The 23,203-nt window shown below is 46.4% G+C and overlaps 1 protein-coding gene across 1 annotated transcript; it reads right to left on the reverse strand.

Moving 5' to 3' along the window:
* Positions 1 to 1,067: 1,067 nt before the first annotated feature.
* DYRK2 (dual specificity tyrosine phosphorylation regulated kinase 2) lies at positions 1,068 to 14,867 on the reverse strand. The gene is made up of 3 exons (XM_059402520.1): positions 14,402 to 14,867; positions 13,617 to 13,765; positions 1,068 to 6,622 (listed from the first exon to the last, which is right to left on the reverse strand). The coding sequence occupies exons 1-3, from the start codon at positions 14,448 to 14,450 to the stop codon at positions 5,015 to 5,017; spliced, it is 1,806 nt and encodes a 601-aa protein (XP_059258503.1). The 5' UTR covers positions 14,451 to 14,867; the 3' UTR covers positions 1,068 to 5,014.
* Positions 14,868 to 23,203: the final 8,336 nt, after the last annotated feature.

A 23,203-nucleotide genomic window follows, 5' to 3' on the forward strand; every position in this document is an offset into this window, starting at 1 on the left:
TTCTATCTTATATTGCTGCTTTAGCATCTAGCTTCCAATTTTATGCGTCATGCACATCTCTTAATTTTTTTCCCGAAATACATTGGTTTCTTGGTTAGTTCATCAGTTGGTATTTTTTCACTGGGTAAGAACTCTGATTAGCAAGACAAGCAGTCATGGGAGATTATAGCGTAGGATGTGGTAAGACCAAGTCTGGTTTGGGAAACCCCTACAGTATTCCCTTGTTTTACGCAAATCCAACTTCTGCTGCAGGAAGCCACACTAAGTAGTTTTTCTGCTGTTGGTTGCAGTAGGGGTGTAAATAAAAACGTGAGGTAGTTCTTTCCACAAGAGGGAAATATTTGTCTACATAATATCCCTGCAATGTCTGACAAATTACTAGAGCATCTGCTTGCTGTCATCTGTAAGCAAACTCTTCACTTGGTATTAACTGAACTTGATAAATCACGAGCTAGTTGCAGTTTACAGGCCCTATTTTCTGATCCAGCCATGGCAGAAAGAGACACGAAAACCCCCCAAAACATGAACCATAGAGACCACCAAGTACAAGAACTGCAAAGGCATAAGCATTAAGAAGCATATGGGGGAGCTGGTGAGCGCATAAACGAATCATTTGCCAGAAGTTGGGCGCAGAGAATAGACTGGTGGGGAATAATTTACAGACTCCGCTCCCACAGCTTGTCACCTTGAAGGTTCAAATAAAAAAAAGAAAAAGAAAAAGAAAAAGAAAAAAAGATTTGATGTTTCAGCAGAATATAGAACATGGCTTCAGAGTCTGTATAAAGGATAAGTTACGTGGAAATATTACAGGTTAAGAACAGGATATCCCGAGAAAAGCAAGAGTTGCCTACTAAAATCATTAGTCTTTCTTTCTTGGAGCTTGCACATTTATACTTGCACATTTATACTTTCTTACTTGGAGCTTGCACATTTATACTGAATAAAAAAGAAAAAATTGTAGCTGACAATGTTTGCCTTCTAGACTCTCTCCAGGCTACCAGACCAAGAATATCACCAGAAATAGATCAGGAGTTAAATTATAGTTAGAAAAGGGGAGAAAAGTAAGGTAGGACATTAAATTTTTATTCTGAAATTATCTCTGGCCACGACAATAAAATGTAACCAATATTCACTGAACAGTCTTACTCCTGTCTTCAGCTGTACAATACATACAGTATCACAGAACTGGCCACTAGGATTAAAATCCACCAGAACATATTTCATGTTAAGTGGCGACAGCAGCATCTCACAGAAATGTTTACATACATATATACACAGTCCACATTCAACCATTTTCACATATTTTCAGTACACACAGTTGCAGCATATTACAGTCACGTGTCTAAGTTGTTGCTCGATAAAAACCCAAGCCACTGCCTAGACATAACTGTAGCAGTTGAGCTGAGTATAATTACAATTAATTTTATATGTCCATAGCAGAGAGATGTACAAGCCCCTAAGAAACAAGAGTTGACAAATACTTTTTTTTTAAATGCTACCACAGCATTATGTTGGGCGATATTAAAACCTTTACCAACCAAATCAGTTTTTTTTTTTTAAAGTCTTCTGCTTACCAGAAATATTCTTGATGAAAAAAATTACAAAAATGAATGCTCTCCTTAAAATAATTCACACTTTTAAGATTCCAATATGGCCCAATGCTACTGATGCCTGAAGTGTTGCCTAACCTCCTGATGGAGTCCTTGAACATGACTCCAAACCACACATTAAGTTTAAAAGTGGCTGAAGTGCCTTGCACCCAAATTGTAAAAATCCCTGGCCATCCGTACTAGAGCCAGGCACATAGAAAAGGAATGCACTTTGGTTCAGACCAAATGCCCTGGGATTAATCACACTATAAAATTAAATGGTTTGAGGTAAATTTTTACAAATACAGTTGGTTTTTGTCTAGTGTTAGCGTAACAAAAAAATATCATTTAAAAAATCAGTCTGATGTTCAGATACAACAAAGACCGTCTTTAACCCCTTAAACATAGGAATTTCCTGTGTGACTAACCAGTGGTTACCTTCCTCAATGCCTGATGATGAGTCACGCCTTACGGTTTCTATTAAGGCCTATAAGTAACTGGGTATTTAAGACAGATGTAGCTCTGCAGAGGTGGGTTCCATCCTCACTGCCTGGTATTCAAAGAGTTAAAGAGGCCCAAAAATGCATGCCCTACAACATGGCATTCGGAACAAAAGGCACATTGTTAACACTAAGGGCACAACTTCTCCTCTACTGGTGATCTGCACTGTCCCGCGTCACCATGCTGTTCCACTGTCGTAGCAACGCCCTGACGTGCTCATGCGCACTGTGGAGGTGCAAGGAACGGAGCCAGATGAGACTGCAACCAAAGACAAGACACTGTGCTAGTCTGAAATCTGAAAACAGCTCAGACATCCCTAGACAATGGTAACCTGTGAGACCAAGGACTGTTTCCAAGCCAACTCCTAGTAGCCTATTAGAGCCCTTCATTTATTTAAGATCACAGAGATGCAACATTTTTTTTTTCTTTTTTGGACATCGTAATTAAGCTAGAATTTTTTTCAAAGCAGCCCTATCACGAAACACTGAACATGGTGGCTCTTTGTGAATGAAGTAAATTTCACTGTATTTGGGGATGGGGGTGCATAGCGCTGCACATTATAGTTTGGCTTAAAAGTTTCCGGTTACATTTGTGAATATAGTCACAAATGCACTATTGGCATCTTAAGAACTAGTTTTATGTGGTGGGGGAAAGACAAGCAGTATTAGTCCATTTATAGATTTTCACATGTATTTTAAAGGGAAATTTCTACTAATGGCAGGCTCAGGTTCATAGAAACCTAACTGTGAAGACGAGGGTGGGTATGGAAGAGGAGCATTGCAAGGGGAAAACAGCCTTTATATTTTTGTTTCTTTTACTGACCTCAAGAAGCAAACCATCATTCAGAGGCTTATGGTTTTTACAAAGCCACCATACCAATTATGCCTTTAAGTCAGAATTTCAGTAATAAATACAGTCTTTAAATTCCATAAGCCACTGATTGGAGGTTTCATCATGTGAGCATCATTTAAAAAGCAACTTACTAACATATTATTGCACTTCCACAAATCACACAGAGATGTGTATAGAATGCTAAAGAATTTGGGGAAAGAAGCTCTAATTTCTAAATACAGAAGTACAAAGTAATTTATCAGTGACACCCTTAAATAGAAAAGCAAATAACAACATCACTATCTTTTTAATAAGCTAATCTTATTACTGTTTTTTGGCAAATATCTGTAATATTTCCTGAGCGTTTTTCTCCACCAACAACTGACAAAGCCTCAAGATAAGTGTTTTATTCCAAAAACTACTTTCTTTTTTCTTTTTTTTCTTTTTCCTTTTTAAGTTAAGAGAAACTGTAGGACTAATAGTTAAAGAACTTAACCGGAAACTTTCTTGGCCTCGCCGGGGACCATGCTTTAAGTACTTGTAAATCAATTTACAGGCAATACAATAATATCTGTGCATATAAAAGAGTATTTATCCTAGTTTACACTACCCAAAACCTATTTTCCAAACAGGCAAAAATCTCTCTATATTAAATTGCACATACTAAAAAATTTCTTCAACGTGCCTTGAAATTGTTAAATATCACTGCTCATACATTAGTGATAAAATACTGAATTTTTCACTTTGAAAATAATTATTATTCAGAGACGAAAATATTCTTTTACCTAACTCTCAGTTACTTTCCCAGGTAAAGTGTCATTCCCACAAAAACAATCAGTGCAATCCAAAAGAAAGTAAGATAGAGAAATGCAATTTGGGGTATTTCTAATGATGCAAATAAGTCAAACCATTTAACTTGCAATTGAGCTTCTCCTCCTTTAAATTTGTTATTAAAATTGGTCTCATTGAACAGTCACAATGACTTCTGTTCAGCAAGAGGATTTTCAACCTTCTTTCTCTTTAAAGAAAGAGCTGATGCTTTCCCAGGCTAAGAGAACCTTACAGTGGCACCTGAAAAGTGTGAACTCACTCTAATTTGCTAAACCTTTGGAACTCTGGAAATCCCCACCTTAAGTAGCTAGGCTGCTGTTCTTTTTTAAACTGGGATATGAAACAATGGTCATAATCACAGCTGAAATGTCTCTCTTCTGTATTAACAGTCTGGGATATATATCTGAAGGAAGGAAGAAAAAAAAAACCAAAACCCTAAATGCAAGCACACAGATGTGTGGTAAAAGAGGAACAGAGAGGAGGAAAGCAAAGAGGAGGAACAGTTCATGGAATACATTTCTATATTTAGGTGCAAAACCAAGTCCGTAATCTGAGGCTTCTTTACAAAACTGCTCGCTGATCATATTCGAAAATTGGAAGGAACACACACGTTTCCGTTTACCCACCCAGGTGTGCTTGGCCACCTTTTAGAAAGTCAGAAGGCTAAGCGGGCATTTACAACCTTGGGGCGGTCATGTCTGTTTGACCACTGGTTTGGGGAAAAACAGTCCCTCAAGATGCAGTTCTCCTTAGAGCATCGCTGGCTTCCTGACCATTCTTTCCCGCCCTTGCTACCACCCACGAGACGTACGGCAAACGGAGGCAGGACCTGCTACCCCAGTGCGTGAACCTGGCGCATGGAGGGAGGAGGGGGCCCTTCGGGGGCAGTCGCCTGGGGAGAATATACTATGAACCATAGAAACAGTGAATGTCTTCGACACCAATCTGTAAATGCGCAGCAGTCACGAAGTAATCAATGGCCTGCCACTGATGTTTATTACTCTGCCACACTAGATACAGTAAGGCTCATCATACTTTTAGAACACAAAAACAGTTTCAGGAAGTATAAAAACTTAAAGCATTGTCCCCATGTATTTTATAAAAACAAAATGAACAACTTTCTTACATTAAAATAAGTGCTGAAAAGATACAAATGAGTTGAGTTATTGAGCAAATAAAAACAGGTCTGAGCTACTCCTTTTCAACCCGATAAGGCTCAGCAACGTCGTATCTTTCAGATTACCAGCATCGGGGGACTCAGCTCAGCTAACAAGTTTTGGCAACACTGTCCTCTGCTGAATATTCCCATTGGCATCCGTCATCTGTGCCAAATTAGTCCTCAGTTTGGAAGCTGAGCTGGAAGGTGGAGGTAACTTGGAAATGGATGTGATAGCACCAGTGCTCTCGGTTATCCTTTTCACGGATGTCTTCTCCCCCGTCGGAGGCTTTGGCAACCGCCTCCTCAGCCAGGGGTGCCGTAAAGCCTGGCCAGGGGTCATGCGAACCGCAGGATCCCATTCTAAACACTGTTTTAAGAAGTCAAGGAAAAGGGGATCGTCACACCCCTTCAGTGCATTCCCCCACTCTCTGCTCTCGGGTGGGCCCCTCAGTTTCCCCCGCCGGGAACGGCCTCCATTGAGAACCACAGAGCCGTCTGAGAGAGTCGTGACAGTGCAGTAACGGGGATAACCCTTGGAGCTCACAAAATTTTTGGCTCGTTTGGACGCATCCAGCAGTTTCTGAGAGGGCATGCCCAAGAGTTCAATCATACAAGCCAGCTGGTCCCCTTCATCTTCCCCAGGCAAGAGTGGGTAACCAGTCAGGAGCTCTGCTAGAATGCAACCCAGGCTCCACATGTCGATGGGCATGCCGTATCTGGCGCCGAGGATCACTTCCGGAGCCCGGTAAAAACGGGACTGAATGTACGTGTAGACACGCTGATGCTCGTAACAACTGGAGCCGAAATCGATCACTTTAATCCCGCTTCTACCCTGCTGTTTTAACAAAATGTTCTCGGGCTTAAGGTCACAGTGAATGATTCTGTTCTTGTGCAAAGCATCCAAGCACTGTAGAATCGAGTGGGCAAACTTGCGAACCAGAGGCAGGCTGAAGCCCTGGAACTTATTCTTCTTGATGAGCTCGTAAAGGTTCATGCTCAGCAGCTCGAACGTCATGCAGATATGGTTCCGGAAGGTGAAGTTCTCCAGCATGTGGATGACGTTCATGGTGTTGTCCTTGTCCTGCTTCCGCAGGTGCTCTAGGATTCGGATCTCCTCCGCCGCCTGCCGGTGGAACCGCTTCTCGTTCCGCACCATCTTCAGGGCCACGTGCTGGTGGACTTTGTGGTCGTAGGCCTTGACCACCTGCCCGAAGCTTCCCTTTCCGATGACCTTGAGGACCTCGTACCTGTAAGCCACGTGGTCATGGGGCACCTGCACATAGGATCCCTGGTCGTCGTCATAGCCTCCATTGTTGGGCCCACCGGTCATGCCCTGGCGCTTCTTTGCATTTGGACCCAAGAAATAGATCTCGGGGTAGCTGAAAATCTCATGGTGCTCGAAGGTGGTCAGCTTTTGCATGTATTGCTTCATTGCTTGTTCAGGGGTCAGAGGGGTGGCCTTCGCCTTCCCCAGGCCTTCCATAGACTTCAGAGATGTGGCGCTGCCCTGCCGTCTGTGGACACTCTCCAGCTGCCGCTCGGGCACCACCGGCAAGCCCGCCTTCCCCACCGTGGTGAGCCCATTGGGCTGTGTCGTGAGCACTGTCCGCTTGTTACTGTTGTCCTCGAACAGCTGCTGAACCTGGATCTGGCCGTGGCCGTGGCTGCTGATGTGTAAGTGATCATTCATTGTGTGCTTACTGCCGCCGATCTGGAATGCAGAAAGCAACCGTCAGGAGGGTGCAAGAAGTCTGTGTGTCCACATGGGCTATTTTCCAGGTCAGCCCCCAGCCCACCTTTACAAAACCTGATCTGTCTGCACTAACAGGGGGGAGTCAGGTGCACTACAAGGGAGGAGATGTATGCCCAGGAGCTGTATGCCCATCACAAACACCCTGATGCTGACAGCCTCTGAGAAAATAAAGGACGAGCGGCTTTGGTAAGGCTTTGCAACATGAGATCCTGCAAACAAGGACACTGTGAGCACTTCGCCCGACAGACCAGTCATTGGTTGCACTTATGCAGGATCTTCAGAGAAAGTTCCCCTGGAGGCCAAGAGATCTGTCTTGTTCCCTAGCCTCTACCTAACATTCAGCACAAGGCCTGGTACGCCCCAGGCATCCCGCTCCACCTACACCTAATATGAAACGAAACGGGACAGAGATAACAAGAACATGTGGTCTCCGTGCCGGCTCCGCCCCTCCCCCTTTCACGGTTCACTCAGTAGCTTCCTTGTTGCCAGGAGGGCAGGGGCCACGTCTGTCTCACTAGCTCTGTTGTAAAAACATCAGCATATTCATTCTCGGGTCTTCTCTACTACTTGGAGAACTGACTATACCTAGGAAGATGTATGAACCGCTGGCAAAAAAATCTGCACTTTTTGGTTTGAGAGATTCCCATGTAGATATGCACTGTAGCATCCTGTAAACCCCTCATCTATTTTTAAAAACGTCTGGGCTTCATTGACTGGGATGACCATTTAAGGCCATTCAGCGCGACAAACCATCCACCACACACTTTTGGGCCTTCCTTTGGTCAATGGCTCAGCTCTGCACACAGTGTATTTCTGTGGGCTGCTGGGATACTCGGCTTTCCAACAAGGAATACAAAGTAGCGACTTCTATTTCAGGCGCACATGCCAACCCTGAACATTCCTGTCTAAACAAAACTGCCAGTGCAAGCCAAGGGGCCCCCAGCCTTTTACTGAGAATCTGCTTGGGATTTCTTTCAAGTATTATTATTGCAAAGATGTGAGGGAGGGGAGAGCCCTAGCGGCCACGATGCCTTCTCAGTTAGGAATTCTCACCAGCCTCAGACAACCACCCACAAGTCTTAATGCATCTTGCTTGGTGATTCCTATATAGAATCTTAAGGATCAATTCCTCATTCACAACCCACCTCATTCATTCAACCAGTATCAGCTAAAGTCTAGCCACACAAGGGGCAGAGGCACTGTTCTCTAGGAGCTTATAACAAATTAACTGAAATCTTCTTTGGTATTTCTTTCTGTGTGGCACTTTCTGAATCCTACCTTTCGGGCTTTCTATACTACCAAAAGAGTAGAAGCAGTTTGTATATGTAATATCGCAATTTGGGAAGTCGTTTGGGATCACCTGGATTCCAAAACAAAATTTCACGTCCTTCTTAGTAGCCAACCAAGACCTTCGAATTTTCTTTAACTGACATATTGTCCGCACAGTGATTATCTGAAGAATGACTTTTCTCTCTGCTTGCTTCTAAAACAAAGTAAAATATAGTATAGTCCCTGGGCTTGTCCAAAGTGTGATTTCATAGAGTGAGGGATTTTACTTCTCACACCAATTCTGTGAAGACTTCTAGTCAAACCCTTTTATTAAAGTCATAGATGATGATATTCATGCTAAGTGAACTTTTGTCAGGGTAGCTGGACAGGTTATTATATCCCCATTCGATGCCAAAAGCGGAATGGTCCATAAAGATGAATTAGGAAGTCCATGAGTGTATATAAAAGTAATACAGGCTTGTCCAACTGCTTTTGTTTGTCCAAGCCCACTCTCTTTGCACCCCTCCTCCAAAGACCCACTGTGGTCTTTTAAGCACCAGGAAATACAAGGACCTGAAACTCAAAAGCTATCTCTTCTAGAGAACCATTCTCTTCAAGGTGGGAAGGAGTGATTCAGAAGAAAAACCTACATTACATTTTGTAGTGTACACACTACAAAAAAGCATGAGGCTTCAATAGGGACAAAATTAACCTTGGGGCTTTAGCAACTCCTAAAAAGAGAACAAAGCAAAACTTTCTCAGCATCAGAAATTCACTCCAGTTTTTGCAACAGCAGTCTTCATGTTTTGCACAATTAAAAATTTAACACACACGTTTAGTGACTAGCACCAAAGAGAGCTTGACTAGTAACTGGTTCACCTACTCCCTCTCCAAACACTTTTTCTGACTCTTCTCAGCTGTCTCAACTATTAGTCCACCTACCCTTGGGTGGGTTCAGGGATTCCCCAGGGTTCAAGCCTCAACGCTCCTGGCTTCTCAACTCCCACTAATTCTCCCTACTTGATCCTGACCACAGCTGCGGCTGACATCTGCCACCTATGCCACATCTAGCTGGGGCCTGCCCAATCTACTCTCCTGGGCTCTGGCCCTTGTGTCCAACTACAGACCCATGGCCTTTCCCACAAGCAATTCAAACCCAACTCATGATTTTCCTACCCAAACCAGTTCCTCCTCTCATCCCCTCAATTTCCAATGAACAAAAGGCTTCACCGCCGGTCACTCAAGCTTTACAACTGGAAATCCTTTTCAGTGTCTCCCTCACCTTCCAAGTCCCCATTAGGCCTTGTCATCTCTCTCCATCCTACTTCCTCTCCAGGGACCCGGCATCACGACCCACTCCTGTTGTCTTTCACTGGCACACTGGAAGCGGACTCCTAACATGCCCCCTTGCTTCTAGGTCTAAAATTCCTCAAATCTCTTCTCTCCAAAGTACTTCTGGAGCTGTAACTGAAAACTGTCAATCTGATATTAACCTCAGTTTTGCTCAAGGCCTACAACTCTATGCCATTTCCATAGATAATACATGAACTGATAGGCTAGGACTCCAGGTTCTGAAATGTAGAACATAAATGACCTCAGTCCTTCCTTCCAATGTCATCTACCACTGTTACAATTCTGAGAGTAAAAAAGCTGCATTCCCCAAGACTGGTGGAGACACCAAGCTCTTTTATGCTCCTCTGCTTTTTGGTGAAGTCATGTTTCATAGTGGTTACGAGTTGAGACATCTTCAATTAGACACACGGGGAATGAATCCCAGCTCTATTACTTACTAAATGCGTGACCTTGGGTGATTTACTTAATCTCTCTGAACCTCAGAATACTTGCTGTTAAACAAAAGGCAACAGGGCTTCTCATTAGGGCTATCAGGATTAAATAAGGTAAAATGTACAAAGTGCTTAGTAAAGAAGAGCTATTATTATCATCTTTCCAAAAGCTGCTTGGACTCTCCTAACTCCTAGGTCTTCAATGTCCAGTGCACCTCTCACCTTTCCAATGAACTGTCCCCCTTCGTTCCCTGTGCGTTTAGCCCATGGAGAGACTGTTAATGCCTAGTTCATTTTACCCTGTTTTGACACTGGAGGTACCCATCTGGCTGTGAGCAATTCAAGGGCGGAGTCACCTCTTATCTTTGTTAAGTCCTTATAAACATAAACCCAAACAGACAGAAAGCACTCAGGACAGATCAATTGATTAGAAGAACACATGTTAACAAACCCTTGCTAACTGATAACTCTCTGAGTTCCATGTGGGAACCACCTTTGTACCTTCATAAGAAAACACGAAGTTAAAGCCCGGGGAATTGGGAATCCTCCCTGGTGACCCGAGTCACAAGATGTTAGCCTTCCAGTGCCTCAGCAGAGACTTAAAGGCAAGCGACAGCCAGTTAAAAAGGACTCAGAGTAGATGCATCGACTAAACACCTCAAAGCCACGGGTGTCATTTAAAAAAAAAAAACAAACTCCAGATGTTAAGGGGGATTCGGTTGAGAGGCGGTGGTAAGGAAGGCCTTTGATCTCAAACAGTGCAGGACTCTCTAATCACGACGAAATTCTGAAGCACAATTAACTGATTAGAAAAAAAAAGGGGTGGGGGGAGCTCTAGAAGAACCACACTATTTCCAGAACACATATGCCAGGCCTATGTAAGGGAAAGGATATTAAAAACCTTTCATTCCGCCTCCTGAAGTCTCAGGACGTGGCTTACTCCTATTTGCCGGGGCCCACCTAGAATGGCTGTCGCATTTAAAACACACACAGAATGAATGCTGTCGTTAGACAGGTAGGATGTATGCGTGCAAACAGAGAGACCCACAGAAGCCTTCTCTGACCATGAAATAGTTTAGTATTAAAAATTATGTAAGAACAAAAGCTTGGTAGCTTTAATCTCTTCCAATAATAAAGTGGAAAATAGAAGATCCTTCACTGTGCTAACATTTTTAAGCATCTTGAAACTTCCTGAAGACATCTTAGAAATGGTGTATAGTGTTATGGAATAGAACTGAGTGCAAAAAGGTTGGATTTTAGTTGCTCCTCAGTCACAGACAACCTATGTGGCCCTAAGGCAAATATCTTACTTTTTCTTCTTCAAAATATTCCTATTTTTAAAACGAGACTACTCATTCTTCTTTAATCCCAATTATATTATAAAGGTAAAATGATAACTGGAGATGGCTTTAAACATCAGAATATTTATGAAACTGATCTAATACTAATACTTGGGAATTAAAAAATAAGTATAATATTATCTCCTATACAACGTTAAAAAAAAATAGGAATTGAGACAGTCACTGGGCACACTTTTAGAACAAACAGAAACAAACAAAATGACTAAGTATACAATAATTTATCCATGGAGACAGGTAACAAAAGGGCAATGGACTAAATAAATTCCAAAGTTCACAGTCTTTATAATCACATATTTACCCACCAACTGTATCATTTACAATGGAAAATATGGGCAAGCTCCTGTGACAAGGTCATTTTTCTCTCCTCAATACGCTTTCCCCCCTTATTCTAAAACAGCTCTTCCCAGGTATAATTGCTGTGGGATTTAAAAAAAAAAAAAAAAAAAAAACCTTATCAACACCTGAAAGACATATGAGAATATGAATCTGCAAAGATTCCTGCATTTATAATAAAACAAACACAACTTCCTAGGATTAGCGGTGTCAAACTAGATGTTGAAGCTAGGCTCAGAAGGGCTGGCCTTTAGCTCCAGCCTTGACATCAACTTGCTAGGGAATCTTGACCAAACCAGTTAACCTACCTATTTCCTCACCCGTAAAATCAAAGAGTAAAACCAGGTAAATGCTGTGTGGTCTTTTTAAACTCTCCTGTTCTAGGAAACCTGCAGTGTTGTACAAATAAAATCAAAACTAAACCACAGTCAAAACCCAACTTCACACTTTCCAAACCAAGTCTCTAATGACCAATAGCACACTGGAATTTTAACTGTAAGATAAAAACAGGTCAATCAGGCAGATACCACAAGAAAATAAACACATCCATTCCTGGGAGTCCTCAGAACGACCCTCACATCTTTTCATTTCTGGTCCACGGCAGGCTGTTCCTCCAGTGGACACCTTCTGTATTCTCTAATCTCGTTACGTGTACCCACTGGAAAAAGTAAATCTAGTAAAGCCCACTCCTGGAATCCAGACGCAAACCAAGCACTTCTTTCCAGGTCACGCCAAGTCATGTGATTGCATTCACACATGGAAAAAAGTGGATGTGATCATTTCCAAATTGTCAGACAATTCCGAACCTAACAAACCCAAACCCCTAAAACCAATGGCAATTCCTCAACTAAAACATCACTGTAACAGGAACACTCAACCATTAACATACACAATCAACCAGCCTGACTGATTCTCTTCCACCATCAACAGTGCGACACAATCAGTTAACTTCAGTGTGGTCAATTCCTAGCCCTTGGTCACATGTTAAGGGGAGAGGGGACAGAGGGAGAGAGAGAAGGGAGGGAGAGAGGGACAGAGAGAGAATGACTAGAAACAAAATGTTCTCCTATACAACTTGTGCACATCAGTCCAGGTCTAAGGGGAGATACTCCGCTGCATCCATCCTCTCACAAATTCTCTAATGAAGAAGTTTCCCTTTAACACATGACCCTGAGCTGCTTCTCTGTAGAGCAGAAATGGCCTTTTCTACAAGAATTCAACTTTCAGGAGGCAAATGAAGCCATATTCCTACCAAGTGTCCCTCATGCAGAACCACCTTGGGCTGTTCCTCTGGAGGATCCAATTGGATATAGGACCTGGGGAACCATCAGTACCTCCAAAAGTGCACAGCCCCTCTAATCAGTCACCTTCCAAGGGCGATCTCTGCGAGCTGAGAAAAGGTACATGCTGCAGTCAAATCCAGCTTGCCAATCTGCAGCCACTAGTCCCACGATGGGCTCTCCCCTCCCTCTCCACCCACAGAGGGGCACAGGCACCTGCCAGGCGCCCTGCCCTGCCCTTCTCTCTTCCAAAGCAAAGGCGGCTCTTTCCTTTTGAATAATATCCAAATGCAGAATCCTTACAGGGGTGGCTTGTTGTTTTGACTGCTGCTGTGGCTCTTATTTTTGTTAATGTTAATTACAATTTCTGCTGTGCTCAAACCTGTAGCACTCATAAAACATGCTTCCACACGCGGGGGCAATTGGCGGTGCTCCCTGCTAGCTGGAGCCAGGCTTGGGAGGCTCTTTGGGGGATCGATTTTCCGGGCAGGACGGCCTGACTGTCCCCTAACACAGATCTGTTCTATAAATACCCACTACTCAACGTGGTGGTTGTGGTGGTGGGGGGGTGCTGGGGGATGTTTATCCGGTCAGGAAAAGGAGCTCTGGGAAGCAAGGACGGGAAAAGGAGGGAAAAAGAAGGAAAAAAGCAAGAAGGAAGTTCCGAGGAAGAGGAGCGCAGGGGTGGGCGGGCTCCAGAGGGGAAGTGAGGGGCCCACGCCACGAATCTTCCTTTGTGGCTGCAGCTTTGGGCTCACCCAAGTTGCACAGGGTGGCGTCCAACAGAGGCCACTAGCCAGGGGCGTGGAGACACTCGCACTACGACCTTTCTCTTCCAGGCGTCAGAACACCACCGTCCGGGTGTTTATGCCCCGGGCCCCTCCCGCACCCCTTCCCCCCGGCCTCCCGCGGGGCTGGGTCTCACCGTGTGCGCTGCGGCGGCAGCGTTGCTGGCCCGGAGAGGCGGCAGGGCGATCGGGGAGGGCGGGCCGGTCCCCACTCCGCTCCGGGGAGCCCCCGCACCGAGCCCCGGGGAAGCCTGAAGCTGACGAACGGCGCTGTCCCCTCCTCGGCCTGGGAGCCACGCGCAAGAGGAGACAAAAGAGGGTCAGGGGAGAGAAAGTCACCCAGACCCCGTCGCCCCGCCCCACCCCTCTGGGTAGCGAACCCCGCTCTCCCCAGGAGACAGGCCGGATGGTAAAAACTGGCGTCCGGGGGAACTAAAAGGGCGCCCCGGCCCCGGATCCCAGGCGCGCAGCCCCGGGCGGGGCTCAGGCAGCTGCAAAGTTAAGTCGGGCGCCGGCGCGCGAGTTCGCGACCCCGCGGCGGAGCCGGGCTGGGCCGGGGCTGGGCGGCCCACGTTGCAAGCGGCCGCAGGCCGGGAAGAGGACTGGACCGCCGACAAGGGCGCGATGGCCTCGCCAAGCCCCGGGCGAGGGGGTGGGGGGGGTGGCCCGGGACGGCCCCCGCCAGCCGGGTCGAGGGTTCCACTCGGTGGAGCCCGGGGGCCGGCGTGCAACAATGAGCTGAGCGGAGCCGAGGCGAGGGCGCGCCGTCCGCCCGGGGGCCCCGCCGCGGCGCAGACTTTGTTCGAGGTCCCGCAGGCGGCGGGCGCCCGCGCCACGAGGGTTGGACCCGGGCCGCGCGGGGGCCGGCGGGGGCCGGCGGGGGCGGGCGCCCGGGGCGCCGTGGCGGCCCGGCCCTCCTTACCGGTCGGGTAGGCGGCGGGAGCGGCGGCCGAAGGTTTCCTGGTTAACATGGCCGCTGGAGAAGAAAATGCATTTCAGGGCTGCCGTCTCCGCTGCCGCCGCCGCCCGTCCTGCTGCTACTTCTCCCGGCCGCCGCCGCCGCCTCCCGGTCGCCCCTCTCGCGGGTCTCCGGCGCCTCCTCGCCGCCTCGCGTCAGCTACAGCCAGACACACACAGTCCGCTGCATCCCCGCGGCCCGGGCCCGCCGCCGCGAGTCCCCCGCTCTCCTCCTCGCCGCCGCCGTCCTCCTCTTCCTCGGGCGGCTGCAGCACCCCCCGGCCCGTGCACATGCCTCGCCCTCCCCTGCGCGCCGCTGGCCTCCCCGATTCCCTCACATAGGGCGCGGGGGAGCGGGCTGCGCCGCCACGACCGACTCGCTCGGGAGCCTCCTCCCGGGCTCGAGCGCGCGCGCCCCCGCGCACACTCGCTCTGGCGCCCGCGCGCGGCGCGGCCCGGGAGGGCAACCCCGCCCCCGCGCCCCTCCGCAGCCGGCGCAGGCCCCGCCCCCGGGTTCCCCCTCCCCCCCCCAGCCTAGCCACAGGCGCTCGCGTACACCCCACCCCCACCCCGGCCACCCTCCGGAGTCACTACCCCACCCAGTCATCTGCATAGCCACCCCTCCACTCCCCGGAAAAGTCTGCAGTCTCCGCTCGGCCTCCGCCTCCCCCTCCGGCCATCTGCACGGCTCCCCTCGGCTCCCCTCCTAAAGACCTTTTCCCCTCCCCGGCCCCCAGCCCCTGCAAGCACCCCTCCTTTTTCCTACAACGCAACCTACCACTGCTTCTTTCCCCCGAAATCGCTGCAGAGACCCCACCCCTCCCACGAGTGCCCCCCAAACACAGGCATTTTCAGCTTTCTGAACCCAACGGCTGCGCACAGACAATACTGTCACCCCACTCCGGTCCCAGTGGCTGAACCGCCCCCTCTCCCCAGTTTATCATGTAAATAACTTAGTCGTGCGAAGGTCACCTCGATAAGTCAAGCCCGAAAGAGGGCCACAGCTTAGCTCGGTGAGCCCTGAGCGTGGGCGAAGGAGGGGGTGCCCTCCCACCTCCACCTCCACCACACACACCCTCCCCGATTTACTGACACCAAGTGACCGCTTTCCAGTCTCTAGGACAGGGGAGGCTGAGAGGCGCTTGTGGATGGCTGCTGGGGAAGCAGTTGGCTGTGGGTTGCTAGGCAAAAATAAACATCGGAGACACCTCCCATTTCCTTACAACTCAGAGCCTTTCTCCTGCGCGGCCACGCGGAGAGACACACCTTCTCCTTTCCGCTCCCCGCGGTCAGGGAGAGACACCTTTAACATTCCCAGAGACAAGTTTCTCTCCCCTTCCGAGACACGGGGAGAATGTCCCTGCCCTCCCAGCTTGCCATCTACAGCCTCTTTCCCTCGAAGGCTGAAAAAGTGATTTCCCATCTCACACCTGTGCCCTGTGGTGTGTGGAACGTCCTTTGCACGAAGGTCACAGGTTGTCATTCCAACAGTTAGGAAGGATTGCGGGCTGAAAGCTATTCGGGGCACTTCCTTCGGGAGAAATGCCCAGTTTCTGAAGTTCTGGGGGACCTGGGCCCATTGTGCTCCGCCTCGGCAATCTGCAGGGCCTCTGGCTGGACCAAGTTTGCAGGCCTGAGTTAGAGCAGACCCAAATCACTAGGAGGGCCACCTCCTGCGGAGTCCCATCGCCCCTACTGTCTGCAAATTGTCATAGCAATCCCTTGGATGGGGCACCCTCAGCGTTCTATAAATGAAACGGAGGGTCTCAAAGATGGACTCTGACCCTCTCATTCTCCCGGGACCTTACAGAGGCAATTCTGATAGGGGGCGTTGGCAAAAGAGACAAGTGGCAAAGAATAGAATTTTGCCTATGGTATGTCCCTCCAAAAAACCCTTTCTTCTTAGTGCCTTCAGTGGAAACTAAATATGGCAGCTTTCCGTGAATAAGGGAAATACTAGCTACAGGAACTCATGGTGTGTCAAATTAATATTAATCTACACATTAAACAGGAGGAAAAGGAGCACTGACTTTTTTTTTTTTTAAATAGAAGGACACAAAGAATTATTAACTTTAACCAAAGAAAGAAGAAGATACATTTTGGGAGAACTTTTCCTACTATGTTGTTTTATGACATGGCAAGTATCACTTCAGTTTACATTTTTTTGGTTTTTTTGTCTTAAGGAAGATTTGCTATTAAGTCTAATCTTTGGCTCTTTTAATTATCAATGGCACCCAATTCTTACTTAGCTCAAAATTAGTATTTACAATTTGTTGGATTCCTCTCATTTTGTTAAATATTTTGTTAAATATCAGCCTAAATTAAGGTCAAATACGTATACAAATGCACCCCTTGAACTTTCAAGGAGAATGAACTGGGTAAAAGCTAGGAGTTACTACCCTCAAACTTTATTGCTTTAATGCATCATTATTAATTATACTGAATAGTTACTTCTTTATTAAATTGTTTCCCAAATATTATCATGCTTAATCTTCACAAATCATGGCCTGATCAGAGTAGATTGTTGCTAATAATAACCTCCTCCGGGGACTCCAGTCTGTGGGTAAGTGTCTGCTCTTTGATTCTTGCCTGTTGAAAAAACCCTATCTGTTTCGTATGTTTATAAAATCCAGGCTTCAATAACAAATAGGTAGGCAGGATGTGGCCAGATTAGAGAGAAGGAAACTTTGGGTAACTCAGAATGGAACCTTGTGGAAGGAAGTCAAGTTTTCCCAGGGAAAAGGAGTGATCATAGAAATGGAAATGAACAAGAAAATTGCTGGTTTCACAACACATTCACCCCTTTAACCCTTTTATCCCAGAAACATTTACAAAGAGTTTATTATGTACAAGGCCTCCACCATATGATGACTTATCAGATGTGGTGGGCTAGGCTTCACTCTGGCCATCTAGGACCTCATTCTTTTATCTGATTCACGGTAACCAGTTAACATATTTTTGTACTGTCAGAATTGGGGCTACACAGTTAAGTAAATCATTTCTGGCTCTGGTCATCATTCTTAAGAAGTTTGCAGTCCAGGAGAGACCAGACACTGAATGATGTGATAGGGTCGAAATTGAGGCTGGTGAGAGATCCAATGGGGACACACAGAGGGAATGACGAGCTCTACCTAAGTGGTGACTGGCATCCGAGAAGCTGTGCTTCCCTGAAGGTTTTCAAGATGCTTGGGAGTTTGCCAGTAAGACAAGTCAGGCCAGGATATTCTAGGCAGAAGAAATAGGGTGTGCAGCGGTACCAAGGTATAAGAAGGTGTAGTGTATTCTGGGAGACGGGTCAGCAACCAAAACAGGGGACACTTGGGGTAGCAGGGAAAGGGTTGGTACTGTCGCCTTCACAAAGTTAGGGTTCCTGATGAGAAGTCAAAAGTTATATGGGGATTATAGCTGCATGGGGCTATTGTGCCCCTAATCCTGATATTGTTCAAGGGTAAACTGTATATAATAAATATATATATTCAATATCGACCTCTATTGCTCCATATAACTTATTACATATATAATATATGTATATATTATATATATGTAGCCCATTATACACTATGCATGCATATATATGTGTATATACCCATATATGCAATGGATATATATGCATATATATACATATTTATACATATATACATATTTATGAAATCAATGATCAAGTTCCTGCCATGTGTCAGGCATGGCTCTGGGTATTTGGAAGCAGCAGATCAAGTCCTGGCTGCGTAGATCTTGTATTCTAGCGCAAGGAGAACTACAAGTAATAACACGTAGAGCGCATGTCAAGTGAGTAGGGGCACTATGCGGGCAACGAAGTGAGGTACCCTTGTACCTCGTACCCTCATAGAGAGAGACCGGAGGCAGGGCTCTTTCACTCAGGTCCGGCGGGGAAGGCCTCCCTGATGAGGTAACAGCCTGTGGGCCGGCGGCAATCTGCAGGCCGAGGGCCTGCGGTGGAAACATGCTGGAAGCGCCGGAAGAGGCTGGGCAGCCGGCGCCCGGCCAGGGGCAGCGGGAAACATCATGGAGAGAGCCAGGATCCCGGTCATGGTAGGGAACTTGGATTTTTACTTTGACTTGGAAAACCGAGGCTGCCTTGCTTGAAAAGATACCAGACTTAGAGGGGGGAGTTACTATTTATTTATTTACTTACTTATTTGATGATCTTCAATGTCTGTGAAGTTTTACACCTGTTCTAATTTAGAGCCTACTAGGCCCTGTGGAGGGTAATAACCAAACACACACTATTTTCAAGCCACTTTCCACCTAGCTTGGGAGAAGCTGCACGGTGAAGAACAGGTGCTTTCTGTTTTCCGGTTTCTCCCCCAGACGCACGTTTCCACCCTGCTCTGGGCCATGGGAGGCTTTCCAGAAGGTGTCCATGGGCTCCCTTGCCCATGACCTTCTAGTTGGGTTTAAACCATTGGAAGGTCCTGACAAGAGACCCAGCAGCTTGAGGACAACCAGGTCAGGCTGCTTATCTCCCTGGCTCTCCCCGTGCCAGCTCACCACAGGTTAGCTGTGTCCCTTAACTAAAGCCATCAGCTCGGTCAGGCAGCCCTTTCCTATAGCTAGAGCTACTCCGTTGGAGTTCTGGACAATGTTCAGTCCCCTCGCCCCCTTAAGTCTGGAGGTGGTCAGGGTTTCTTGCTGTGGCTAAATCTGGGGGCTTGATTTTCCCTTGTTTGTTTCACTTTGCCCTATCCATACTCAATGTACACAGTCCTTTAATTAAACTCTTTGTGCCATGTTTTTTTCTCCCAGTTCCTGATACAGAGGGAGATATAGATTATATATATATATATATATATATATCCATCCTATCTAGTATAGGTTATGGAATCTAAATGCCATATAACTCTAGGGGGCCAGGAGAATTTGCTCATTGGAGGAATCGAAGAGTGGGATTCCTGGCAAAGGCAGAATTTGATCTGGGTCTCAGAAAATGAGCAGACTTTTCTTAGGCAGAAGAAAAAGCTCTCCAGGCCAAGGGCACAACGCGAGTGAAGGCAGAGAAGTGGGAATAAACTGTGCAGAAGAATAGCAGCCCCCGGAACAGAGAGGGGAGCTGAGGAGGACCAGGGAACAGCATGGCGGGTAGTGGAGTGGGGTGCATCCGGGTCCTGGACTGCAGGGAAAGCCAGAGAGAGGAGTTCCCACTTGGTGTGGATGAAAACAAAGGACACTAGAGATTTCTGAGCCGTGAGGTGACCTGAGGAAAGTGCTTAGCAAGGAGTGATCAGTTTGGCTGCAGTATGTTAGAAAGACACAAGTAAGAGTAGAGACAGAAGTGGCTTCCAGAAGTAGCTGAGGGTAGTGGCACAGGGAAGCAGGGGCAGATGCTGATTATTTGGATGCCCTCTTTAGAGCCCAAGAGAGCGGCCTTTGAAGTAAGGAGACACCAGGAATAATGGAAGCACCAGATGTTTTCCTTGCTACCTTTGGGTCTCAGAAGCATACAGAATTCTTAAAGCTGCTTATCAAGGTGTTTTGCAATAAAGGTTATTAAAATGATCAGCTAAAGCGAGACATAATTATGAGATAACAAGTCAGGGAAACGTGGAATCCAGAAAGATTTCCCCCATCACGTCTCTTCCCAGTGGTCCATTGACAGGATTGATCAATCACTCAGGGAGGACAAGTTCTCATAAATGAGGAAAAAAACTGTGTTCCAAAGCCCAGTTTTATTGGCCAGGTGTCATTTATCCTGAGGATCAGTGCATTGGCTTCTGACTGATGCTGAGAATAGACTGTTTAAATTCAGACTAAGGGGTACGTGTTCTTAACGGAAAATGCAAAAGTCTGAAGACACTCCCCTCTTCCCTTCACTATCTTGGAGGTATTATAAAGAAGAGACACACCATCAGGATCTAGAATGATCCCAGTTCGCTAGGTAGCCTTGGACACTGAGGTCCCTCAGCCTTGCAGGTATGAGCCACTCCTGCATCTTTGGACCCTCTGACTCCATAGAACCCGTCTGGGGATACAACTCTTGGCCTCCCTTGGATACAGGTCTGTTCTAGGGCAAGTTCAGAAGAGTCTGGTTCAGTGTAGTCCTGCCCATCAGAGAAACCCAGAGATGCTGAACTGACTCCAGTTTTGGGGGCCTCCAAAAGCTCAGTTAGATGGAAAGAATGCAGCACAAAGTCTAAGGCCAGGAACCTTCCTGAAGAGTAATTTTATGTCCAGGTAGTATTCCAAGAACTTTACTGTGTGAACTAATAGGATTTTCACACCCATCTGTTTGGTTACCACTTTCAGGACTAAGCTGAGATTTAACGGGATCACCACCACCATCACCTCAATCTCAGAAACATTTCATGTCATAAAACAAACTTTCAGAGAAGCTTTTCATGTATACATGGTTGTGCAGCTGTGGTCATTCTCGGTAACCCATTACCCAAGGCAAATCGTACTTCACAAATGAGAATGGTGAGATGGGAAGAATAAAATGGCATGCCCAGAGCCCCAGGTAGGGGTGGAGGAGACATTAGGGTCAGAAGCCAGCGTTGTTGACTGCGACAGTCTTTTCTATTTTTTCCCAAACCAAATGACTACAAAATTGCCTTCATTTCAGAGATGAAGGGAATGGGTATTCCCTGAGAGCACGTGCCACAAGATGGTCAAATTTTGTTGGCTTAGGACTTTGGGGACAAATTCCTATTTTGACATTTCCAAGAACAATTTGATTCTGATCTTTATTAAAAACCGGTTTAAAGGATTCACTTTACCAGATTCAAAAAAGTCCAAGCACAAGTTAAGGAATTTTGTGTTTCTCCTGTTATAGTAAATCAGCCTCTTTGGCTCAAGCAGATGGAAAAGTCAAGGAGTCTACAGGCAGTAGAAGGGAGTGCCCTCCACAAACCTAGGTCCTTGGGGAATTGCTTTTCATTAAATTATATGTTTATTCATAGTCACACTCTTGTTCAGTTTAAATGGGTTGACAACGCGCTTGTTCATTAAGCTTGTATAAACAATCACTGGATAATCTAAGCCCCAAATTCACTTTTTTTTGTTGTTGTTTTCAATGAGCTTGGCAAAAGGAAGAGAAATTGTTTTTGGTGATCGAACAATTTGAGTACTCATTAAATAGTCCTTTTAACACTTTTATATTCCAAAACAGCTTTGGCTGAAGAAAATCTATTACAGTCAATACACGGTGCTTGTCAATTGTTTCGCCTAAGACAGTGTTGGATAAGCCCACTTTTTACATAGCAGTGTTCTCTACAGAGGTTCTGAAATACAAAAAACTCTAAAGGCCTGAGAGCAAATGTGTGCATTTTGCACATGTGCAGGGGAATGGCCCTTGATTGGCATCTCCAATTTACAAAAAAAAATAGAAATGACCCAAGAAGTAATGAACTACTAGTGAACGGATAACATCAATATATAAAGAAGAGATTAAGAAGGAGTGTGTCAGTGGGTTGGTAAAAAGAGGATTGCTTTTTGGAGAAAGAAAAAATATGTTTCTCAGGATGGGGAAGGGACAAAAAAATGTAAAGCAGCTGGCAGACTATAGAGAGAAACGATTTCATCCAACAGCAGAAGAGAAATAAACCCTAGCAGAGGGACTGGGAAGAATGAAGAGGAAGAAAATGGGTGTGGGTGTGGGGAGGCAGCAAGAGTCAGGAGAAGAGGGAGAGACTACATAGAAAATTTTATTTATTTGTTATTTTATTTAAAAGATTTTATTTATGTATTTGACAGAGAGAAAGAACACAGGAAGGGGGAAAAACAGGTGGAGGGGGAAGCAGGCTTCCCACGGATCAAGGAGTCAGATGTGGGGCTTGATCCCAGGACCCTGGGATCATGACCTGAGCCGAAGGCAGGTGCTTAACTGACTGAGCCACCCACCTGTCCCCAAGACTATATAGAAAGTTTTATAAGGAAGATAGGCACACGCCGAAGCATTTGAGGTGAGGCTAAGCATGAGGTAAAGGGGAGAAAACAAGACATGAAAGTAGGACCAGAATGTTCGCATCCCATGATGTTCTCATGCTACGCGTGGCTCACCTTTCTGAGTGATCTGACTGCTTCTGTGTCTGCCTCTTTCCACTTAGAGCCCTGTGTGTTCTCCCTCTCACGGGGATTGTTCCATTCCAGTCCTTTTATTTTCCCCTTTCTCTTGTCTTATGCCAGCGTCCTATTATCTTTTCTCTAGGCCTAATCCACAGTGAGTGAGGAACCTGACAAACATTTCATACAATACATACTTCAGAGGAAAGAACTTCTCGACTGCTGTGTCCTTGAGCTACGTGCTGAGCTCTATGCTGTTTTGCCTGCGCCATGTCCTTGAAGCCTCCCCCAAAGAGTGAGGCAGGTGTGTTATTCTCTGATTTTAAAGAAGAGGAAATGGAGGTGGTGAATGGTTAAGCGACTTGTTAGAAATGGGCAGTCAACGGATTTGGATTCAGGGAAATCTGAGGTTAAAGCTCACTTTTAGCCGCCCAGAATGACCTGCTGATTGCTCTGGGCCATGGAGAAGGCCCACACGGTTCCTTCTGACCTACCAGGGGCATCTTTGGTTTCTGTAGCGGTTCATCTGCATTCCCCTCCATGGCTGGCGAGCGGAAGGGAGGAGAAATCTCCTCCGCAGAGGTCCTGACATCAGCACTCTCAACCCAAGCAAAATCGAGGGTCTCTTCCTCTTTTGCAGGACTGTTTCCATGGTGCTGTTTCCCAGCTCAGCCCTTATGTTGCCTTTCCTTATGTGCCTACCTCTGTTGAACAGAATTGCTTCCTCTAACTACTGAGCTATTAAGACAGC

The sequence above is a fragment of the Mustela nigripes genome, chromosome 6 (assembly GCF_022355385.1).
Source record: "Mustela nigripes isolate SB6536 chromosome 6, MUSNIG.SB6536, whole genome shotgun sequence".
NCBI lineage: Eukaryota > Metazoa > Chordata > Mammalia > Carnivora > Mustelidae > Mustela > Mustela nigripes.